The sequence below is a fragment of the Marmota marmota genome, unplaced genomic scaffold (genome assembly GCF_001458135.2).
Source record: "Marmota marmota marmota unplaced genomic scaffold, marMar, whole genome shotgun sequence".
NCBI classification, from domain to species: domain Eukaryota; kingdom Metazoa; phylum Chordata; class Mammalia; order Rodentia; family Sciuridae; genus Marmota; species Marmota marmota.
In genome coordinates, this window is record NW_025999862.1 from 3483651 (window position 1) to 3503200 (window position 19550).

The window sequence follows — 19550 nt, forward strand, 5'->3', positions numbered from 1 at the left end:
CCACTACAACCATCTTCTGGGATGGGATCTGGTATGGCGATAGGGTGGGATTCTAAGCCTCTGTCTGGACACTGATTGACATCTCAAGGCAAGTTAACTGTGGAAGGGCTTGGACACCCCAAGGCGAAGGTCTCTGAATTAAAGGGACATAAGCAGCATTTCTCGCGTAGGTCACTCCTGTCCTTCCTCTGCCGCAGTCTGGCTGAGCACAAAATTCACGAGCCACTCAAACAGGAACAAATTTTATTTTTGAAACTTCTGCCAATGCCCTATGCCCACCCACACGCGGTGTTCTCGCGGATTCACACACCAACAGGAAATTCCCTCTTGCGGAATTCCCTCTTACCGTACTTCCCCAACCAATGGGAACTCTCCAGGAGTCCTGTAGCAGGCCCAGGTGGACATGGGGGGAGGGGGTCTAATATCCATTTGAATGCAGATCTTAACATAATCATATCATCTCAATGGCTTGCTGGCGTCACCTTTCAACCAAAAATGCCATGCATCATTACTACTTGGCTATGGCTCTTAGCATTCCTCCCTGGATGGAGAGGGTCTGTGAAACACTGTCCCAAGAGTACTTCCTAACCTGACCCATAGCGCAGAAGAGCCGGGTGGTATTTAGAATTAGTGGGCGCTCCTCCGAGCTGCTAGTCAGGACACCACACCTGGCTCCTTATTCTACCTATGCAACTATCAAGCCAGTTGAGAAGCAAGCTACCTTCTTCTCTGAGTCTAAATTTCCCGTGTGTAATACTCAGAGATTGGCCTTCCCTACGGCCTCCCCAAAGTCCCTATAGGGAACCAAGACAGCGTTTGGACAGATGCCAGGGAAAGATGGGAAGGGGCAAAGCGGTCTAAAGTCGCCAGACGGGAGCCAGACGAAGTTCTTCTCACTGGGCGAGGCTCTTTGAGGAACCGAGAGTTGCTGGGACCGAGCCCGCGGGAGAGAGCAAACAGAGCGGCGCTCCCCTCCCCCGACCCCGGCCCTTTGTCCGGAATCCAGCTGTGCCCCGCGGGGGAGGAGCGGGCTCACGTGGCGCGGCCTCGGGGACCCCAGCGCTGATTGGCCGGTGGCGCGGGCAGCAGCCCGGCAGGCACGCTCCTGGCCCGGGCCTAGCAGATAAAGCGTGCCAAGGGGCACACGACTTGTGGTTCAGGGAATCCCTGCCGTCTCTGCGCCGTGAGGAGAGAAAACGACCGAGGTCCAGGACCCCCTAGGAGCTTTTCTTCTCTTGAGGCAACTCCCAGACAGTGGCGCCAGCAGCTCAGCAAAACTTGGGAGCGAACGGGCCACCTCAGCTCCCCACTGCTCTCTGAGGTTCACTGCTCTCTAGCCTTTTGCTCCAGGAAAACTAGGTAACACTCGGAGACGGCCAAGGGGCCAGCAAGAGATAAGGGACCCTTTGATCCTGCGGAGGGGGCGGTTCATCCTCGTTTACCCCCCCCCCCCCCCCCCCCCCCCCNGAACTGCCCGGGGCTATTGACCCAAGCTCACCCTTCTCTCTTACCCCGCCACAGGATGGCGCCTCATCCTTTGGGTGCACCCACTATCCAAGTGGCCCACGAGATCCAGCAGCCCTTCCCTGGAGTCTCCGATAACGTGGGGCCCTGCGCCGCGTCCGCCCCACCTAGCCCCACTCGCATGCCCCGAAACTGCTCCGAGGCAGAAGCGGGTGCCTGCCCAGGCGCTGCTAAGAAGCTCAGGGCGCGGCGAGGAGGGCGCAGCCGGCCAAAGAGCGAGTTGGCGCTGAGCAAGCAGAGACGGAGTCGGCGCAAGAAGGCAAACGATCGGGAGCGCAATCGGATGCACAACCTCAACTCGGCGCTCGACGCGTTGCGCGGCGTCCTGCCCACCTTCCCGGACGATGCGAAGCTCACCAAGATCGAGACGCTGCGTTTCGCCCACAATTACATCTGGGCTCTGACTCAAACTCTGCGCATAGCGGACCACAGCTTCTACGGGCCAGACCCTCCCGCACCGCCCTGTGGGGAGCTGGGCAGCCCAGACAGTGGCTCCTCTGGGGACTGGGGCTCCCTCTACTCTCCAGTTTCCCAAGCTGGCAGCCTGAGCCCAGCCGCTTCCTTGGAAGAGCGCCCCGGGCTGCGGGGGCCCACCTCCCCCGCTTGCCTGCGCCCGGGCACCCTGGTATTCTCAGACTTCCTGTGAAGGGTTCTGTGGGTCTCTGGGCCATAGTTTTCAAAGCGAGGGAGGGAGGGAGGGAGGGAGTCAGAGCCTCCGGGGGTGGGCGGTGACCTTCAAGCGCTTACTCCTCCTGTCTCTCACTGGCTGACCCCTGGGCCTCTGGTCCGCAGACTGGGTTCAATCAAGCTGACTGCAGCTCACGCAAACCTTGTGGATACGGGCACGAAGCGGGCATTGCAAGCTGCGCGTATTTTAGGCCTCTTGCCTACGATAACCCCAAAACTCATTCAAAGAAGACGATCGTGGTAGCACTACACAACCTGAGACACTCACAATCTGGGCACCCTTCTCTAATTCAAGTCTGTTTGTCTGCCTTTCCGTCTGTCTTCTACCACCCTCCTATAATGCGATTTAATCCAATGTTTGGTCTCAGTGCTTGGTCCCTCATCCTGCTCCAAAGACGCTGCTGACTTTCCCTATTCCAAGTCCGAGGTTTCGGGATGCTCCATTCTGCCTTAATCCACGAAGGCGATTTTCCGCCTTCTCCTCCTGCACTTTTCGGAGCCATTGCCCTCCCGGAGCCTGGAGACCAGGTGGCGAACTGGGAAAGCCTAGCTGGCGTCCTGGAGCATCTCCCCAGCTTCTCTGCGTGGTGCGTCTGAAACGTGGCAGCGCTGCAGGTGCCTGAAGCGCTGCGTGTCTCTTCTGTTTTAGAATCAGTTTGTAAATTATATAATGTCTTTGGTAATGATTTGTTATGGTAAATTATATATTCCCTCCCCTGCTTTACACATTTGTATTTATTGATGAGATTTCATGGCGGGAAAAGTCTATATTTTGTACATAAGACTATTAGGGACTGGTGAATGAGACTTTGAGCCAATAAAAGATGGACCCTCAAGAAGTCTCAGCGAGTGACTGGATTGTCCCGCGAGGAGGGGAGGGTAGTTACTGCGGCTGAGTTCCGGGTGCTTCTGTTCTAGAAAATCTTTCTGGGAGTCTGGAGCCCCTCCCCTGGGTGCTCAACTGCAGGCTGGAAGTCTCTTAAGGAATCATTAATCCTGCCCTCCTGTTTTCTTTATTAAAAACAGCGACTTGTCCTATTTCAAACAAAGGTTTAGAAGACAAATCTTCAACTTACACGACATGCTGTGTCCCCTACTTCATCAGCCTGAATTTAAAGCGACTCCCCACTTGGGGAAGGCAGAGAGTAATTTGTGAATTGGAGTCCTCAGAAACACAGGAGCCAGGCTGGGCGTCCCAGGAGTTTTCCAAAGTTGCTGGGTCTGTGACGCCTCCACTCATTCACCCTAGCAGCTGCCATCTGAGAAGGTGGCAAGTGCGGCTGAAATCTTTGGCATGCCTCAAACACCAGCAACCTAGATTGAAATTTTTTTCCAGTCAAGTGATCTCTTACTACCAAGAGATGTAATCGGTGTAATAAGGCTGGCTCCCCCACATACTGAGACTGTCTTGAGGTCGCTCACTAGTGGAGTGTAACTTCATGGAGTTGGGGTCCCTGGTTTCTCAGGGAAGCTGGTCTAAAGTCTAAGAATCCTCAGAATCTGTCTGCAACTTGGGAACAGGAAAATGGAGGGCAGGAACCCTACCTGCTAGTTGAACCCCAGAGGCCTCCCTTGGGTCATCAGGGGATCCTGGAAAGAAATGGGACCAACTCAGGTTGAGGTGGCCCTGCCAGAGACCGGGAGCTGTGGGTAGGTCTCTTTCCAGCACCTTAGAACTCAAAGGTGGTGGCTTATCAGGAGTTAACACTTCTTGTGTATGTCTCCCTCTCCTTTGCCCTTTAAACTGAACTTTTCCTGGCCTCAACTTCCAAGTCTCTAAAGGTAGCTTTAAAGGAGGAGCTGTCTCAGTTATCAGGGGCAGGATTTGGGGGCAGGAAAGGGGATGCTGCAAACAAACGAATGAACAGAGCGTTGTTTCATTTCATGACTTTAATCTGGGAGGAGGAGATTAATGGGTTCTTGATGACTTCTGCAGCAGCCAACTTTCCACCTGGGGCATGGGGCAGGGGTGTGGGGTGTCAGAAGTTCCCTGTTGCACAGACCAAGCAAAGGCTGCTATTTGTTGGGTACTGGGGGAAGGGGTGTAGGCAGACATAAAAAGCAGGAAACTCTCTGTCCTCCCATGGGTAGAGACAAAATAATTTAAGACCAAATAAATATTGGTGCTATGTGGAGATAGAAGCCACAAATGGAGGATGGGGCTGAATTGCAGAAAGCTTGCCAGAGGAGGTGTGTTTGGATCAGGACAAAAAAGCAGAAGGTCCTTCTTTCTGTGTAGGTCTCTGAGAAGTAGTATTCATCCAGGCTGGGGACTCCCTTGGTACAAACGACCTTTTGAAACTGTACAAGAGTTTGGGTGAGCTCCTCCAGCTAGCTGCACCTAGGAGAGCTGGGGTGCAACCACTGTGTGCTCTCCTGCTTTCCAGGGCATTCATTAAGGAGCTATTAGTCACCCAATGCACACAGACTTGCCTTCCGCCCCACGAATTAAAACACAGGCGCGTGTGTGGGCCCCGAGCACATACACAGACCCCCACTGTGATTCTCTATCACTATGATTCTCTGCCGCTGAACCTTGGGCCGGGGGCATTGACTCAACAGCTATCTGCCCTACTTTTCAAATCCGAAGGGTTAGAGTTTGGTATAATCCCTGTAAAAATTTAGAGCTCTGTGCCTGAACGATTCATCAACGTGTGTGGAACTGCGCTGAGGTTGGGAACATCCTCCAGGGCCCTTTCCAAAGAGTCCCTAAGCAAGGAGGGCTCGGAAACATTTCCGAGTGGCCGGTGCCACTAGCCCGGCACCTTCACCCCCACGCCCACCACCTCCCGGGTGATATTACGTTCAGTGGATTTTAAAACCAGTCAAGGCTGCTGGACGACTCGACTGGGAAATCGATTTTACTCCCTCCGCTAGCGCTTCTTTGAATGAGGATCCTCCTCCGGTCTGAGGTCGCCTTCTGCTCCCCAAGTCCCTGAAACCCGGACAGGATCCCAAGCGCGGGTAGGAAAGACCGTTTGGTGGAATGACTCTCGCCTCTCTTCTGCCTTTGTCTGAGCCCAAGCCTGGTTTCCAGAAAAAGCACATGAATCTTGCACCTCCCACCCCTCGTCCCCCCTGGCCAACCCCGTCGGCACACACAAGCAGGTAGATTTATGGTGCCCTGCCCCCATCCCACCCCACCTCCCAGCCAGCCTCGGTCGGGGGACAAAGCGTCCCGGGGCCATTGGAATGCTAATGTCTGGGAGCCTGGACGCTGGGCTGGCACAAAGGCAGGCGGGGCCGGGTGCACCCTTCCCCCACTGGCTGCTGGCTGTATGACCTTGGACAAGTCTCTGAGACTCAGCTAATTCACTAGAGAAGTTGGAGGGAGTTCCTAAAACCCCTCGTAGAAGTCCTAGGTCTCTAAGAGGAAGTAGTGCTTGCAGTGAATGAAGTTACAGTCCCCCACAACGATCAGCAATGGAAAACGCCCCTCAGTCCCAGACGCTGGGGATAGTGTAGGGAAGGGGGGGAGGTTAGACTAAAAGTGAGGCACTAACTTAGCGCTGAGTAAACGAAATTATATTTTTACGCTCTTGTAATTAATGTTCTCCGTTGTGAATATGAATTAATGTTATCCCTTGTATTCCTTTCCCCCTCCCCAGTTTTAAAATTGCTGCAGACCACTGCTCAAGAAAGGGGGCGGGGCCGACACCTGCCTGCCCCTCCTTCAAGAGGTCAGACGCACGGACAGGTCTCCTGAATGTCAGGTTACTTCTCAGGCATCCTTCTACAGCCAGTGAGGTGGGCAGGCAGAGCCGCAACACTCATGGAAACAGAGACCCAAGTCGGGAAATAAATGACTTGCCCAAGGTCCTCAATTACTTGGTAACTAATCGGAGCAAACTGGAATTGGGACCCTGACTCTTAAGATAAGCAGTTCGGTGTTCTTTATTCTGTCCACAGATGGCGGAGGTGGGGCGGGGGCGAGTCATATGGGCTTTGACTCAAGCGTGGTCCTTGAGGTTCTTGTAAGGCCAAAAGGTTCCATTGCACCTCGACCACGCCCCGACTCCTGGTCAACCTTCAGCTCCAGTCTGCTGCCTGGGATTCCGAGATACGTGGGCCAAGGCTAACTGAGGCAACTGAGCCGGCGCTAGCCCGGCTAAAGACGCGCCCCTGACCATGGTGCTGAAACAGCCGTGATGGTCTGGCGCTAGGCATTCTCCCTACGGAAAACCACCTAGCAAACACCTCTGCGCATGTTTCCAGGCCGGAGTGCTAGAGAGACCCCTGTGGGTATGAAGACTCAGAGGACTGTCAGGTTTCCCTAGTATGCTGGGGAAGGCATGGGCTCTGTTGCTACTAACTGATCCTAGCAAGGTCTCCCCCATACACCCCCCCCCTCCCCTCATCTGTGTGTGTGCCTGCACACACGCATTAGTAAATGATGTAGCTAGGTTTGAGTGACAAGCTTAGGGATTTCTGGCAGCTTCTGAGTGATCTGAGACTTCCCATGGGAAGTCTGGGCTCAGATAGCCCTAGCTGGGAGAACTGATTTGAAAATTTGCCCTCAACAGGAATTTCATTCTTTGGGTTTAAATGAAGTTTCAGCGATTCAAAGAACAAAGGCAAAAGAAAATACTCCAGATGCACAAAATAGCAGAGTGGCTAAGAGCAGCCACTATAGAATCACACTCATGAGTTCAAATCTGATGTTGTCACTAACTAATGGTTTTCAATTAAAATCCTTTTGTTTCTCTAAGGTTTATTTACCTCATCTGTGAAATTGAGACAATAAATAGTAGCCACTTTATTGGCCTGTTGTACTGATTAGATAGACTTGTTTAGCTTTCTAAGCTTCCTTAAATGGTACTTATTTTTGTAGCAGTCATTGAATCCAGATTCTCTTGAATGCTAAGCTAAGCAAGTGCTCTACCACTAAGCTACATCCCCAGTCTATTTCGTAGTAGTGTAGTAGTAGTAGTAGCAGCAGCAGCAGCAGTAGAGGTAGTAGACAGGGTCTCACTAAATTTCCCAGGCTGGTCTCAAACTTGCAATCCTCTTGCCCTACCTCAGTCTCCCCAGTAGCTGGAATTACAGATGTGCACCGCCACCACAGATGGTACTATTGTTAGCATCTTCATTTGTCTTTTTTTTAAATATTTTTTAGTTGTTGATGGACCTTTATTTTACTTATTTGTATGTGGTGCTGAGAATCAAACCTAATACGTCACACATGCTAGGCAAGCGCGCTACCACTGAGCCACAACCCCAGCCCTTCATTTGTCTTAAATTCTTCTCCTATTCTCCCTTTTGGGAGGAGGGAGGCTTTTGCATAAATTTGCACTTGCCTTGAACTTCTGTGTATTGTAAACTGGCATAAATTCCAAGGGTGTTTGGACTGGTAATTCACCAGTTTAGATCTACCGTTCCTGATCTGCAGGATTATGTCTAGTCACCTCTGGTGAATCTCAAATGAAGTGTCCAAAATGAAATTCCTCTCCTCTATCTTCAAGTTAATGTTGCCCCGTTCCTGATCTCACTAAGTAGTATCACCCATACTGGAAATCAAGGGTTCATCTAGACTATTCTCTCTCACTTCCCCTGTCTAGTTAACCCTTGAAATCCTACTGACTTTCCCTTCTTGCTTTTTCTTAGATGATGTCTCTCATTTACCTCCTATAACCACTGTCCCAGTTCAACTTATCTCCCTCACATGGGAGGATCACCTGACTAAATTTCCCAGGCTGGTCTCAAACTTGCAATCCTCTTGCCCTGTCTCAGTCTCCCCAGTAGCTGAATTATAGATGTGCACCACCACGGATGGTACTATTGTTAGCATCTTCATTTGTCTTCAGTTCCTACCTCTAATCTTGATACTCTACTGTATCCTTCTGGGGCAGCTGGAGTTCCCATCCAATTGACAAATACAACATTGTCACTTTCCTCTTTAATATGCAAATATGAACGTATCATTCTCCTGCTCAGAATCTGTAAGTGGTTTCTAGTCACCCCAAAACAGCTCATGTTCTAACTGGGAAGGATAGTTTATTGGGAGATGTGAATTGATATGAATCTGGGTTCAATTCCCAGATTGTTATTATCAATATAACCATGAACAAGTTCCTAAATTTTTCTTCCAGTGTATTCATCTGTAAAGCAGGGACAGTAGTGTTACCTTTTAGTTGGCAGGTTAGGGTAAAGCTAGGCTTCTATCGCAGAGACTCACTAATAATTCAATCTGTGCTGAACATCGCTGGTGGGTGGGGAGCTCTGCTCCATGCCGTCATTCAGGGACCTTTGTCCCTTCCATTTTCTTCCTCCACCAGTTCCTAGGTCTTTGCCAACCAAAAAGTTGAGGCTGCACTGCCTTGGGTCCCAGCAAGTGGGAATGGGAAATAGAGCACAGAGAAGGCTCACCCACCATCTTGAGCAAATACCACTTCTGCTCTCATCCACAGGGAGAAGAATCATTTGGCTTCACTTAACGTGATGAGACACTCTATGCCTAGGAAGAGTTGAAGTCTAGGTTCTGGTAGGCGATGAGCAGTCTCGACTGCAGGATTATGGCTGGGATGAAGTTGAGTTGTACCTGCTACTGTTAATTTTGTTTTATTATCACAAATCGCATATGCTTACAACCAGAATCCTGACACAGCACCATCTATTTCCCAGTGCCTGTTTGCCTTTTACGCTTCAGAAATACTGACCTGCTCTGTTTGCCCCTTATGCACAGGGTGATGTGGCTAGCCCAAACTCCCAAACTGTTAATTCTGGAGACACACTGAGACTCTTGCTATCCTAACATCATCACCAGCTACTAGTTACCTATCACTGCATTTCAGATTATCCAAAACTTAACTACTTCAAATAAGAAACATTTATTATGTAGGACTTCTGTGGGTCCCCAATGTAGATGGGGCTTAGCTGGGTGCCTCTGGTTCAAGATGTCTTATGAGGTTTTAGTCAGAGAGTCAGGCGGGAATGTGGTCTCCCCTGAGGACTTGACTGGAGGAGGAGACCCTTCCAAACCCAGTCGTGTGTGGTGTTGGAGGATTCAGTTTCTCAAGGCTTCTAGAATGAGAACCTTGGATCTTCACTGGCTTTTGGCCAGGGTCCTCCTCAGATCCTTGTCATCTGGGCCTCTCCATAGAGTAGCTCACAGCCCAGCAACTGGCTTCCCTCAAGGTAAGCAAATAAGACGTGATGACACCCAAGACAGAAGTCAGTCTTTTCGAAATCTAATCTCAAAAGTGACAACCCATTTCCTCTGCCATGTTCTATTCACTGGAAAGAAATCACTAACTCTAGCCCACAGTCAAGGGGTGGGGATTATACAAGGAAATGAATACCAGGAGGCAAAGATCACTGGGGACCCTATTATAGGTGGTCTATCGCATTGGCAGTCACAGGAATCTTTGCTATTTACATTCCATACCCTGAAGAAAGATAGACTGATAGACACACACACACACACACACACACACACACACACCTCTTCAGGGCCAAATATACCAGAGTTCAAAAACAGAAAGTGCAGGTAATTTGACTCCTGAAACTAAAACAGATCACTCCTTGTCCCCAGAGTTTGGGATGGCTCCCAGGGAAGGCCCATGGGAGCCCACTAAGGGTGATTCAAGCCCCACCGTCCCCCCATCGCTGATCTCTGACATCCATTTACTGCTTTCATAGGTCTCCCTGCCCCCACTGTGGAGGCAGAGATTTAGGACGTCTGGGGCCTGGACACCGTACCCACTGAAGGAAATTTACTGCCTCCAGAGAACCGGGGCCTGACTTGGGGTCTTGAATGCATCTTCTCCCCCTTTGCCTTCTCTTTATTAGGTTAATCATTGCTTGAATCGGTTGCCATGGTTTGGGCAAACCCATGGCGACTCTATAATGAAGCCTGAAAGACTCGGACCCCATTTATCATCCCCAGTGTTTGGGAGGCCCCGAGCCTCATTTGCCTCCCCCAGGCTCTGGGCACCACCCTTCTGCCTGGGGCCCCCAGGCCCCTTTTGAACGAGGGATGAACAGGTGGCGACTTGGAAGAGGAGAAGAGGAGACCCACACAGGTGGAGTGAACACATTTATGTTCACACCCGCACACGCACGCACGCACACATCTACACACACACACACACGTACGCACATGCACACGCACACACATTTTTCACTCCAAGAGTCTGAACACAAACCAAACACATAAGCATTTCTGCCTGACTTTCCCCCCCCCCGCCCCCCTGGGAAGTGTGAGAGGCAGAAAATGATCTTCAGGTGGAAGGAATGTGTGGACGCCTTGAGAACGAGGACGCTTACATCCCAGCAGATCCTGAGGTTGTTAGAGCCTCTATTCCCTGGGGCAAAAATTGGACAATGAGTTAGGAACACATAGGGAAAGATCAGTGTGGAAATGAAGGTATGTAGAGGTACAGAAACAGGGTCAAAGTCACCCAGTGATGTAGTCAGAGTAAGTAAGACCCAGAGCCAGTCAAATTTATTTTGGAAAATGTCAAAACTAAAGAAAAGAGAATAATGAATTATTATGCATCCATCGCCCAAATTAAAGAATTGTCAGCTGAGAGCCGAATTTCATACACACCCCTGCTTATTGCTCCCAACACTTCTACCGTGGATTATTTTGAAGCAAATCCAGGACAGCATACGATTTCAACAAGGTATCCTTTTTTTGTTCAGCATAAATTGCAATATAGACTGTAGCAGCTAAGAGTATTGACTGTGAAGACAGAGAGCCAGGGGTTCAAATCCAAGCTCTGCCTCTTCCCAGTTGTGTGACATTCAGCCCATGAGCCTCTGATCTCTAGTTCTTTCAACTATAAAAGCATACAATGTCACCTCTCACATAGAGTGATTGTCAGGGTTAGATGAAATATCACAAGGCAGGCCACAGCGCCTGTGCTGAGTAATTGGTGGTGGCTTTTATGACTTCTATTCTTACGATCAGGGCGCCACCCTCGATGGTTGTTGTCCTGGAAAATCAACACTTGGCCTCCCACGGGAGCGTTTCTTGGGGCATTTCCCTGAGATGGAGGCAAGTGCCTTGTCACTACTCTATACCTGGCACTGGGTTCTGAGAAGATGGGCCTCAGCTGTGAGACTGGCTCCAGCTCTGACAGTGTTCAACCTCACCCCTCAAGCCATGCCCCCAGTGGGCGAGGCCAGCCCCTCTCTCCTCCTCTTGTACCACAGGCCTGCTTGCTACTGATCCCATTTCAGAGCAGGATGTTTGTGTATACGCACACGGGAGCACTTGCTTCTCTGTGGGTGTGCTCTGTGGGTCTGACCCTAGTGTGAACCAGTACATTTCTCAGCTACTGTGGGCTCTGCCTGTGTGAGACTCCAGACCAGGAGGGCCTTCTTAACAGTTCCAGGTTGACTGACAGAGACCAGAGGAAAATTAACTAATGAAGGCACAAGCATGGCTTCCTGGAGGAGGTGGAGAGAGCACTCTTCAACATGTTAGGTTGAGACAGAGAAGAGGGGCTGTCAGGGGGCTGTGCAGGCTTCAGGTATGGGAGGGCAAGCAGCCATCTGGGTTGCTGTGTACATGAGGCCCAAGTCCCAGAAGCTGGCCTCCTCTGCAAGAACAGTTGATTCCAGGAAATCTACATCCCCAGGAGCAGAACTCTGAAAGGACCCAGCTGAACCCTTCTGTTCTATCCACTTTTTTTTTAATTGACTCTACTATATTTCAGCACAGTCCTAGTGTTTTCTGTTTATTAGTCTGTGAGATTAGAATTATTACTTCTGTGGATTCTGAGGCAGAAACTGAAGCAGAAAGCAATAAAGTATCAGTTGCTGGTTGCCCAGTGTGAGGTGGCACTGGACTTGAACTCAAGCTGTCTTGACCTAGAGTTGCTGCTTTTCACTAATGCCCTTAACCATGCTGACAGGTGCTCCATTTCCTTTCTTAAGTTTGAATTTTAGACATTTTCAAATATGCACAAGAATGCAGAAAATAGAAAAATGTATCTTTATGCTCTATTACTCAGCTCCTGCTTTTTAAAGGCAGCAAGTGAGAAGAGGTGGGGGACAGGTGGAGGACATGGGACTGTAAAGAAATTCCTGACAATTGGCCATGGATTCACAGCCAACCTCAGTTATCTGCCACCTCCCCACCACCAAACCTTCCCCAGGTATGTCTCATCCTATTAATACATTAGTGCACATTTTTTAAGTGATAAGAACAGAACCAAGCCATTTTTACACCAAATGAAATGAATAATTCTGTAATATAACCTAATATCCATTCATACACAAGAGCCTCCAATTATCTTTGTGTGTGTATGTGTGTGTGTGTGTGTGTGTGTGTATGTATGTATGTGTGGTCCTGGGGACTGAACCCAGGGGTGCTCTATCACTGCTATATCTATCCCCAATCCTTTTTATTTTTATGTTGAGACAGGGTTTCAGTAGGTTTCCCAGGCTGGCCTCAAACTTTCCATCCTCCTGTATGTCTCCCAAGTAGCTGGGATTATCGGCCTAAGCCACCACACTTGGCTCTCCAATTGTCTTTTAAAAAAAAAAATGTACAGATAACTGCACACTTACCATCCCACCACAATGGGGTACACAAATGTCTTGGCTGATGCTCTTAAGAGCATCAACAATGTCAAAAAGAGAAGCAGATGCCAAGTTATTTTCAGGCCTCATTTCCCACTGTGACGATGGAGCATGGTTATATTAGTGAACTTGAAACCACTGATGATCACAGGGACATTGTTGTGATCCTCACAGGCACAGTTTAACACAGTTCAAACAGATGTGGAGTTGTCAGTCTCAGGATCAATGTGGAGCTCAAAGACCTAGAAAAATGGCAGAATAATCTGCTCCCATCCCGTTCATTAGCTGGCACTGTATTAACAACCCCAACCGGCATCATGGACCACAAAAAACAGATGAGACACACAGGAGGAAAAACCCTAGGGTTCTTTTTCTAGGGATGCAAAACACACATACAAACAAGATATCTCAATGGTAGAAAATTAAAATGTACAAAGAACCTCCCACCCTGGAGTCCGGCTGTGGGCTGGAGGCAGGACCAGGCTTGATGGGACCAGGCTTGAGTAATTCATTCCTCCCCTCTGGTCCTCACGAGCCCCCGCCTCATGTATGGTGACCAAGCATTCTGGGTCTTCCCTGGTATCAGTGCTGCACGTCCCTTATCCCAGGCAAACCCAGATGGCTGGTCACTGAACAAGGAGCTGGAAGCCTGGAACTCATCCCAGTCGCCCCCCCACCCCGCCCCTAGTTCCAGTGTGGGGTCACCCACTGAGAGCAGGGGGAGCCCCCCACTGAATAATAATTTCAAGGGTTCTCAAAATGACAAATAATTTACCGAAACCTTTGAAGGTCTGAGGCATGCCCAGCTTGGGCCAGGAGAGCCTATAGCCCTCCGGTGGAGAATCGGGATCTTTTCACACCCAGGAGGCCAAATTCAGCTGTCCCCGCCCTCCGTCTTCGCCCCCTCTCCAGATCTAATGACAATCCAAAGAGTTCCTGATAGGGTTTTAAAAGATGCTCTCCCATTCACTGTCCACCAAGCATGAAAATTCAGCTCCATTCTTCGCCCTCGAGGCCTGGCTGGCCTCGGGCCTGCTGCCCCAAACTCGTCACTCACTTTTCACTTGCTTTTGTTGGAGTGGCCTTTATTTCATTCTTCTGTCTCCTCGCACCCTCTTCCCCCTCCTCACGCCATCCCTGTCCTTCTCCTCTACCCGCCCCCAGAACTTCCCAGTCCCTCTGTCCACACACAAAAAGCAGCAGACCAGTCTGGGAATTTCTTTACAGGCCCCTGGTGTCCCCCACTCCAGCCCCACCCCCCTCCTCTTCTCACTCTGCTTTTAAAGAGTAATAGCAAAAAGCCAGCAGAACAGCCTCCTGCCTGACTGGGATCTCTGAGCCCCAGGCTTTGACTTCATGGAAGTGAAGGCCGGGGAGGGGAGGAGACTGGCCCAGGGTCACAAGGAGCTAGTGGCAGAGCAGGGGCCAGAGCCCAGTGTGCAGCCTCTGGGCCTGGAGTCCCCACCAGAACCGATGGCTACTCCTCCATCCCCACCTCACAGAACCCATTTCCCTGTCGCCTGGCTGTGCCTCGGTTCAGCTTGAAGGCAGGGGCCCTGTCCAGTAGACCACTGTGTCCCCCGAAAGCTTACCAAATGGTAGGCGTTCAGGGAGGGGGGTGGTGTTTTTAAAAAAGCTGAACTGGTGGGCCCTGCTCTTTGGTTTTCTGATTGACCATTTGGGGGCTGTGGCTTTGTTGCCCCCAAGGGACTGATGATTGAGGAGGAAAAGACTAGACTCCTCCTCCATCCCTTCCCTTCTGAGAACAGCTCACACTGGGGGAAAGGAGAGCAGCGTTCACATCCTTCTCCAAGGGAGGGCAAATAATCGGGATCCTCAGGACCCCAAGGACCAGCGTAGGCCTGAGGGAGCAGGCACCTTCAGCACCCTGAAGTAGGAAGGAGAAGGAATGAAGAGCATCTGTGCCGTGGTCCTTGGTGAGTGCCTCTTATATGCCAGGCCCTATGTGACAGGGACAGAGCAGAGAGGCAGCTACTGGACCTGGGGCCACATCAGTCTCGGAAGCTTGACCTCTCCTCTGGGGTAGTGTAACAGCACCACTAGCCAGCCACACGCCCAAGCTAGACCCTGGTGCACCCTCATCTGGCCCTGAGTACTCCGCCTCTACAGGGCCAGTGCATCCCACCTTTGCCTCCTCCTCCTGGCCTCCCCTTTGACCCCTTTTCTGTTTTGTTTTGTTTGATACCAGGGACTGAACCCAGGCGTGCATAACTACTGAGCCACATCCCCAGCCCTTTTTATTTATTTATTTATTTTTATTTTGAGATAGGTCCTTACTAAGTTGCTTAGGGCCTCACTAAGTTGCAGAGGCTGGCTTTGAACTTGCAATCCTCTTGCCTCAGCCTCCCAAGCAGATGGGATTACAGGCATGTGCCACCACACCTGGCTCTCATTGGCTCTTGATTGCACTATCTGCCGGCCACACAAGGGTCCCCACCTGGACCTTCCCTGCTGCCTCTCCCTCAGGGCAGCCCACATGCCATAGGCTGGCAGAGGCTCGTGTCTTTCTATTTAACAGAACTTTTCTAAAAATATTTTTTAGTTGTAGATGGACACAATACATTTATTTATCTTTACGTGGTGCTGAGGATCGAACCCAGCACCTCACACGTGCTAGGCGAGCGCTCTATCACTGAGCCACAATCCCAGCCCCCTGAACATAACTTTATTTAAAAAAAAAAAAAAAAAGGACAAGGGGGATAATTCCTTTTTTTTTTCAAATATTTACTTTTTAGGTGTAGATGGACACAACACAATGCCTTTATTTTTATGTGGTGCTGGGGATCAAACCTGTGTCCTGCCCGTACTAGGTGAGCACTCTACCACTGAGCCACAATCCCAGCCCCTGAACAGAACTTTTTAAGGCAGCAGAAAGCTGCTCCCTTTTTGAATAGATTGTAATGGTCAAGAGCAGGGGCTGTGGAGTCAGGCTTCCTGGGTTCAGGTGGCAGGTAGTGCCCACCTGCTTGGTGACCTTAGGCAACCTCTTTAAGCCCTAATGTTATCTGTGAAATAGAGATAATTCTAGAATCTCCTAGAATAGCTATAAAGATTAAATGCAGACTCTACAATCTACAGTCATCCCTTGGTATCCTTGAAAAATTGATTCCAGAACTCCTGTAGATACCCAAATCCAAAGATGCTCAAGTTCCTTACATTTTATATATATACACACACACACACACACACACGAAACACTTTTATTAATTAGACAATGTGACCACAAGATTTCCTTCTATTTTTTTTTTTTTTTTGGCATGGATATCATGCTATTTTCTAGAGAAAAAAAATGTTATTCGTTAAAGGATTGAATTACTGAATGCAGTGATATTGCGGGTTTTTAAATGTCTTTAGTGGGATGATCTCATAGAGGCAGACTATCTGCACCAGCTGAAAACTCAGCAGAGGAAGCGCAGGTCTGAAGGGACCGAGCAGCACTCAGGGGCGAGGGTGGCAGTGAACAAGAAGCCAAAGGGGGACTTGAGCTCCCAACCAAAGGCTCAGGCTCTTCAGGGACGTAAAGGAAATGGAACAGTGAGCCACACAGGAAGTCACAGCCTTCTTCCCAAATGCCCTAAACTGTGGTGAGGACTCTGGGAGTTCAAGGTCAATCCAGGCCGCCAGCACCTGGGCTGCTCAGGAAATGCATCTTTTATTAAAAACATCACCAGAAACTGCGATTGAATCCATTCTACATGAAGGTGTGGTTTTTTATCCATTGTAACTCTTTTAGATGAGACTCTTTCCATAGTGGGTTGAATGGTGGCCTCAAAAACGACATATCTACCAGGACCTGTAAATGAGACCTCATTTGGTGAGTCTTGGCAGAGGTACAGAGTTAAGGATTTTCAGAAAAGATCCCCCTGGTTCCTAAGTTGGCTCTAAATCCAAACTCAAGTCTGTAGAGGAGGAGACGAAACACAGAGAGCCAGAAGAGAAGTCCTGTAAAGACAGAGCCATTGGAAGGACGCAGCCACAAGCCAAGGGATGGCGGGAAGCTCTAGAGGTGGAAGGCACGTGGAAAGAGCCACCCCTAGAGCCTTTGGAGGAATGGCCACCCCGCCAGCTCCCTGGTTGTGGACTTTTGGCTTCCAGAAAGAAGAGAATGAATCCCTGTTGTTTTGAGCCACCCCGTTTATGATAACGTGTCGCCACAGCCCAGGGAAACGAATACACTCCCTTAAAAGCATTGTGTCACTCTACTCCCTAAACAGAGCACTTGGCACTTTGTCAAGTGTGTGGCAAATAGAAAACACTCAGCAAGGATTAGCTCCTGTGTCCATCTGTCTGGATGACTAGGGAGCCACCACAAATGTCACTGATGGTCCAATTCCGTGCACTGCTGGATCTCCTGTGATATGCTGGTCCATCTGTCACCTGCTCCAGGCAGCTGTGGGGACCCATTTCCTCTCTCTGCTGTCCCAGCCAGTTGGCCACTCTGGTATGATCTGGTAGGTGACCACCACTTTCTAGCTTGCTGACCCTAATCACCCATGGCCTGGGGAGCCAGTGATTCAAGGGACTGAACCTGGGGGCACTTCTCCAGGTTCGGCGGGATTGTATGCAGAAGAATAAACTGAATCTAAGTAAGGACACATGGGCCTTTCCTATGAATGTCAGGTGTGAGCTTTGGCTCTTGGTGCCATCAGGACCATGTCAGGGGATGGGAAGGAGAGAGTCCTCAGCCAGTGAGGTAGGGGCAGGGATCCCATGACATCAGCTGGAGACTCCCAAAAGTACACACATCAGAGTGGATGCAAACTTGCTGCCTTGGGCAGAGAGCCTGGCTCAGGCTTGTGAGAAAGGGTTTCTCAATTGACTGAGGTGGCCCAAACCAGGGTGAGGGATGAATCCTCAGAGGCTACGTAGAGGAGGTGAAGATTTGAATGAAAGAAGAACCTCAGAACAAAGAGGCAGTAACAGACAATAGTGGGGATGAGACTGGAGCCCAAAAGCCCAATCAGATCCCAGCTCAGCTTCCAGACACATATACGAAGGGAAAAAAATCAAACTACAGTCTACCTTTGTGATATCAAGTTCATTTTACTTAACATCTTTCAATCTCACTGAAACTTAGATCTACTTTGTGATTCTAATTGCTTCATTAATTGCTTTCATTTTTTATCAATAAAAAGTACAGTTATCCCTCTATGTCCATGGACTCCACATTCTAGAATTTAACCAACTGCAGATTAAAAATATTAGAAAAAATTTGCACCTCTTCCTGGCAAGTGCAATGCCGTGTATCTACACCCACAAGATGCCTCGGTCCTAAACATATACAGACTTTTTTATGGCACTTTGCAATACAGTGTAGCACCTAATCACACAGCATTTTCATTGTGATAAGTAATCAAGAGATGATTTAAAGTTCATGGGAGGATGTGTGCCGCAGTCTGGCTGGGCACAAAAATCATGAGCCACTCAAACAGGAACAAATTTTATTTTTGAAACTCCCGCCAATGCCCTGTAAGCTCCCGGGAAATATGCTGACCCACACACGCGGCGTTCTCCCAGACACCAACAGGAAATCCCTCCTCCGGAATTCCTTCCTACTGCACTTCCCCAACCAATGGGGACTCTTCAGGAGTCCTGTAGCAGGCTGAGGTAAACAGCAGGGGTCTAATATCCATTTGAATGCAGATCTCAACATAATCATATCATCTCAATGGCTTGCTGGTGTCACCTTTCAACCAAAAATGCCATGCATCATTACTACTTGCTATGGTTCTTGGCATCTCCCCCCTTCTGTTTAATTAAGCAACAAGCCAAGTGGCTTAGGGACCGTGCCTGTTAGGTTGTCCAATTCAACATATGGTCCTTACCCATCATCGGATGAGCTGACCTCTAGGCGTCAGCCTCCTGTCTTAGGTTGGTACCACTGCAATTGGTATATAGTTTTATACAAAGAACTTGAGCATCCTCAGATTTTTGGCATCAGAGGGGAGTCCCCAAACCAATCCCTCACAGATAGCAAGGGCTGATCATATTGGGCTTGCCTATGTTCTTGGATTCAGGGAAATTAAAATGAGAAAGACTGTGGTGCCATAGACATGTGTTGGGAGAGGGATCTGTGCACGGTCCACGGGCTTTTCTTTCTCTTTTTCTTTTTCTGGTGCTAGGGCCTCACACATGCTAGGTAAGCACTCTACCATTGAGCTACTACCCCACTCATTCTTATTTTGAGACAGGATCTTGTCAAGTTGCCCAGGCTGGCCTCGAACTTGGGATCCCTCTGCCTCGGCCTCTTGAGTCACTGGGATTACAGGCATGCACCGCCATGCCCAGCTTCCTGGGATATTTGCAGAAATGTGTCTCTTCTGCATGGGGGATTAGTGCTGCAAGGAACAGCCTGGACCGGGGAGGTGGGGCGGGAGCCCCAGAAGAGAGCAGCCTTCCTGCAGCTCCTCATCCATCAGGGCTGACAAACCTGGCCCCCTGTGAGGGCTCCAGCCACAGCTGCTGAGCAACGGCAGGTACAGAGCACAGCGCTCCCCAGCCCTTGCACCCTCCTCTTAGGTCAACAGACAGAAGGGGCTCTGTCAGCCTGGTTGGGACAGGGAAGATTAATGGAGCAGGTGCAGGCTGGAGTGGGACAATCACCTGGCCTGGCAAGGTCCCTCATGGAGATTGAGTGCCTGACCCAAGCCAAGAATCAAGCCTGATGTCACCCAGTATGAGCTTGGATTTGGCAGGAGGTGGACGGTAGCCAGCTACACAGCCTCCGCTACCCACCTTCCCTGGTCTCACCTGGCTCCTTCGGTCTCCCCCAGGGGTCCTGGAGAGAA

General features: G+C 49.9%; 1 protein-coding gene and 1 pseudogene across 1 annotated transcript; both read left to right on the forward strand.

The window, feature by feature from the left end:
* Positions 1–1522: 1522 nt before the first annotated feature.
* Positions 1523–2170, forward strand: Neurog3 (neurogenin 3). Its single transcript, XM_015500473.1, has one exon. The coding sequence runs from the start codon at positions 1523–1525 to the stop codon at positions 2168–2170; it is 648 nt and encodes a 215-aa protein (XP_015355959.1).
* Positions 2171–12741: 10571 nt separating this feature from the next.
* Positions 12742–13118, forward strand: LOC107154768 (annotated as a pseudogene).
* The last annotated feature ends 6432 nt before the right edge of the window (positions 13119–19550 follow it).

Bases quoted from the DNA above. Each gene is read 5' to 3' on its own strand.
- Neurog3 (XM_015500473.1), top strand. From the start codon at position 1,523: ATGGCGCCTCATCCTTTGGGTGCACCCACTATCCAAGTGGCCCACGAG.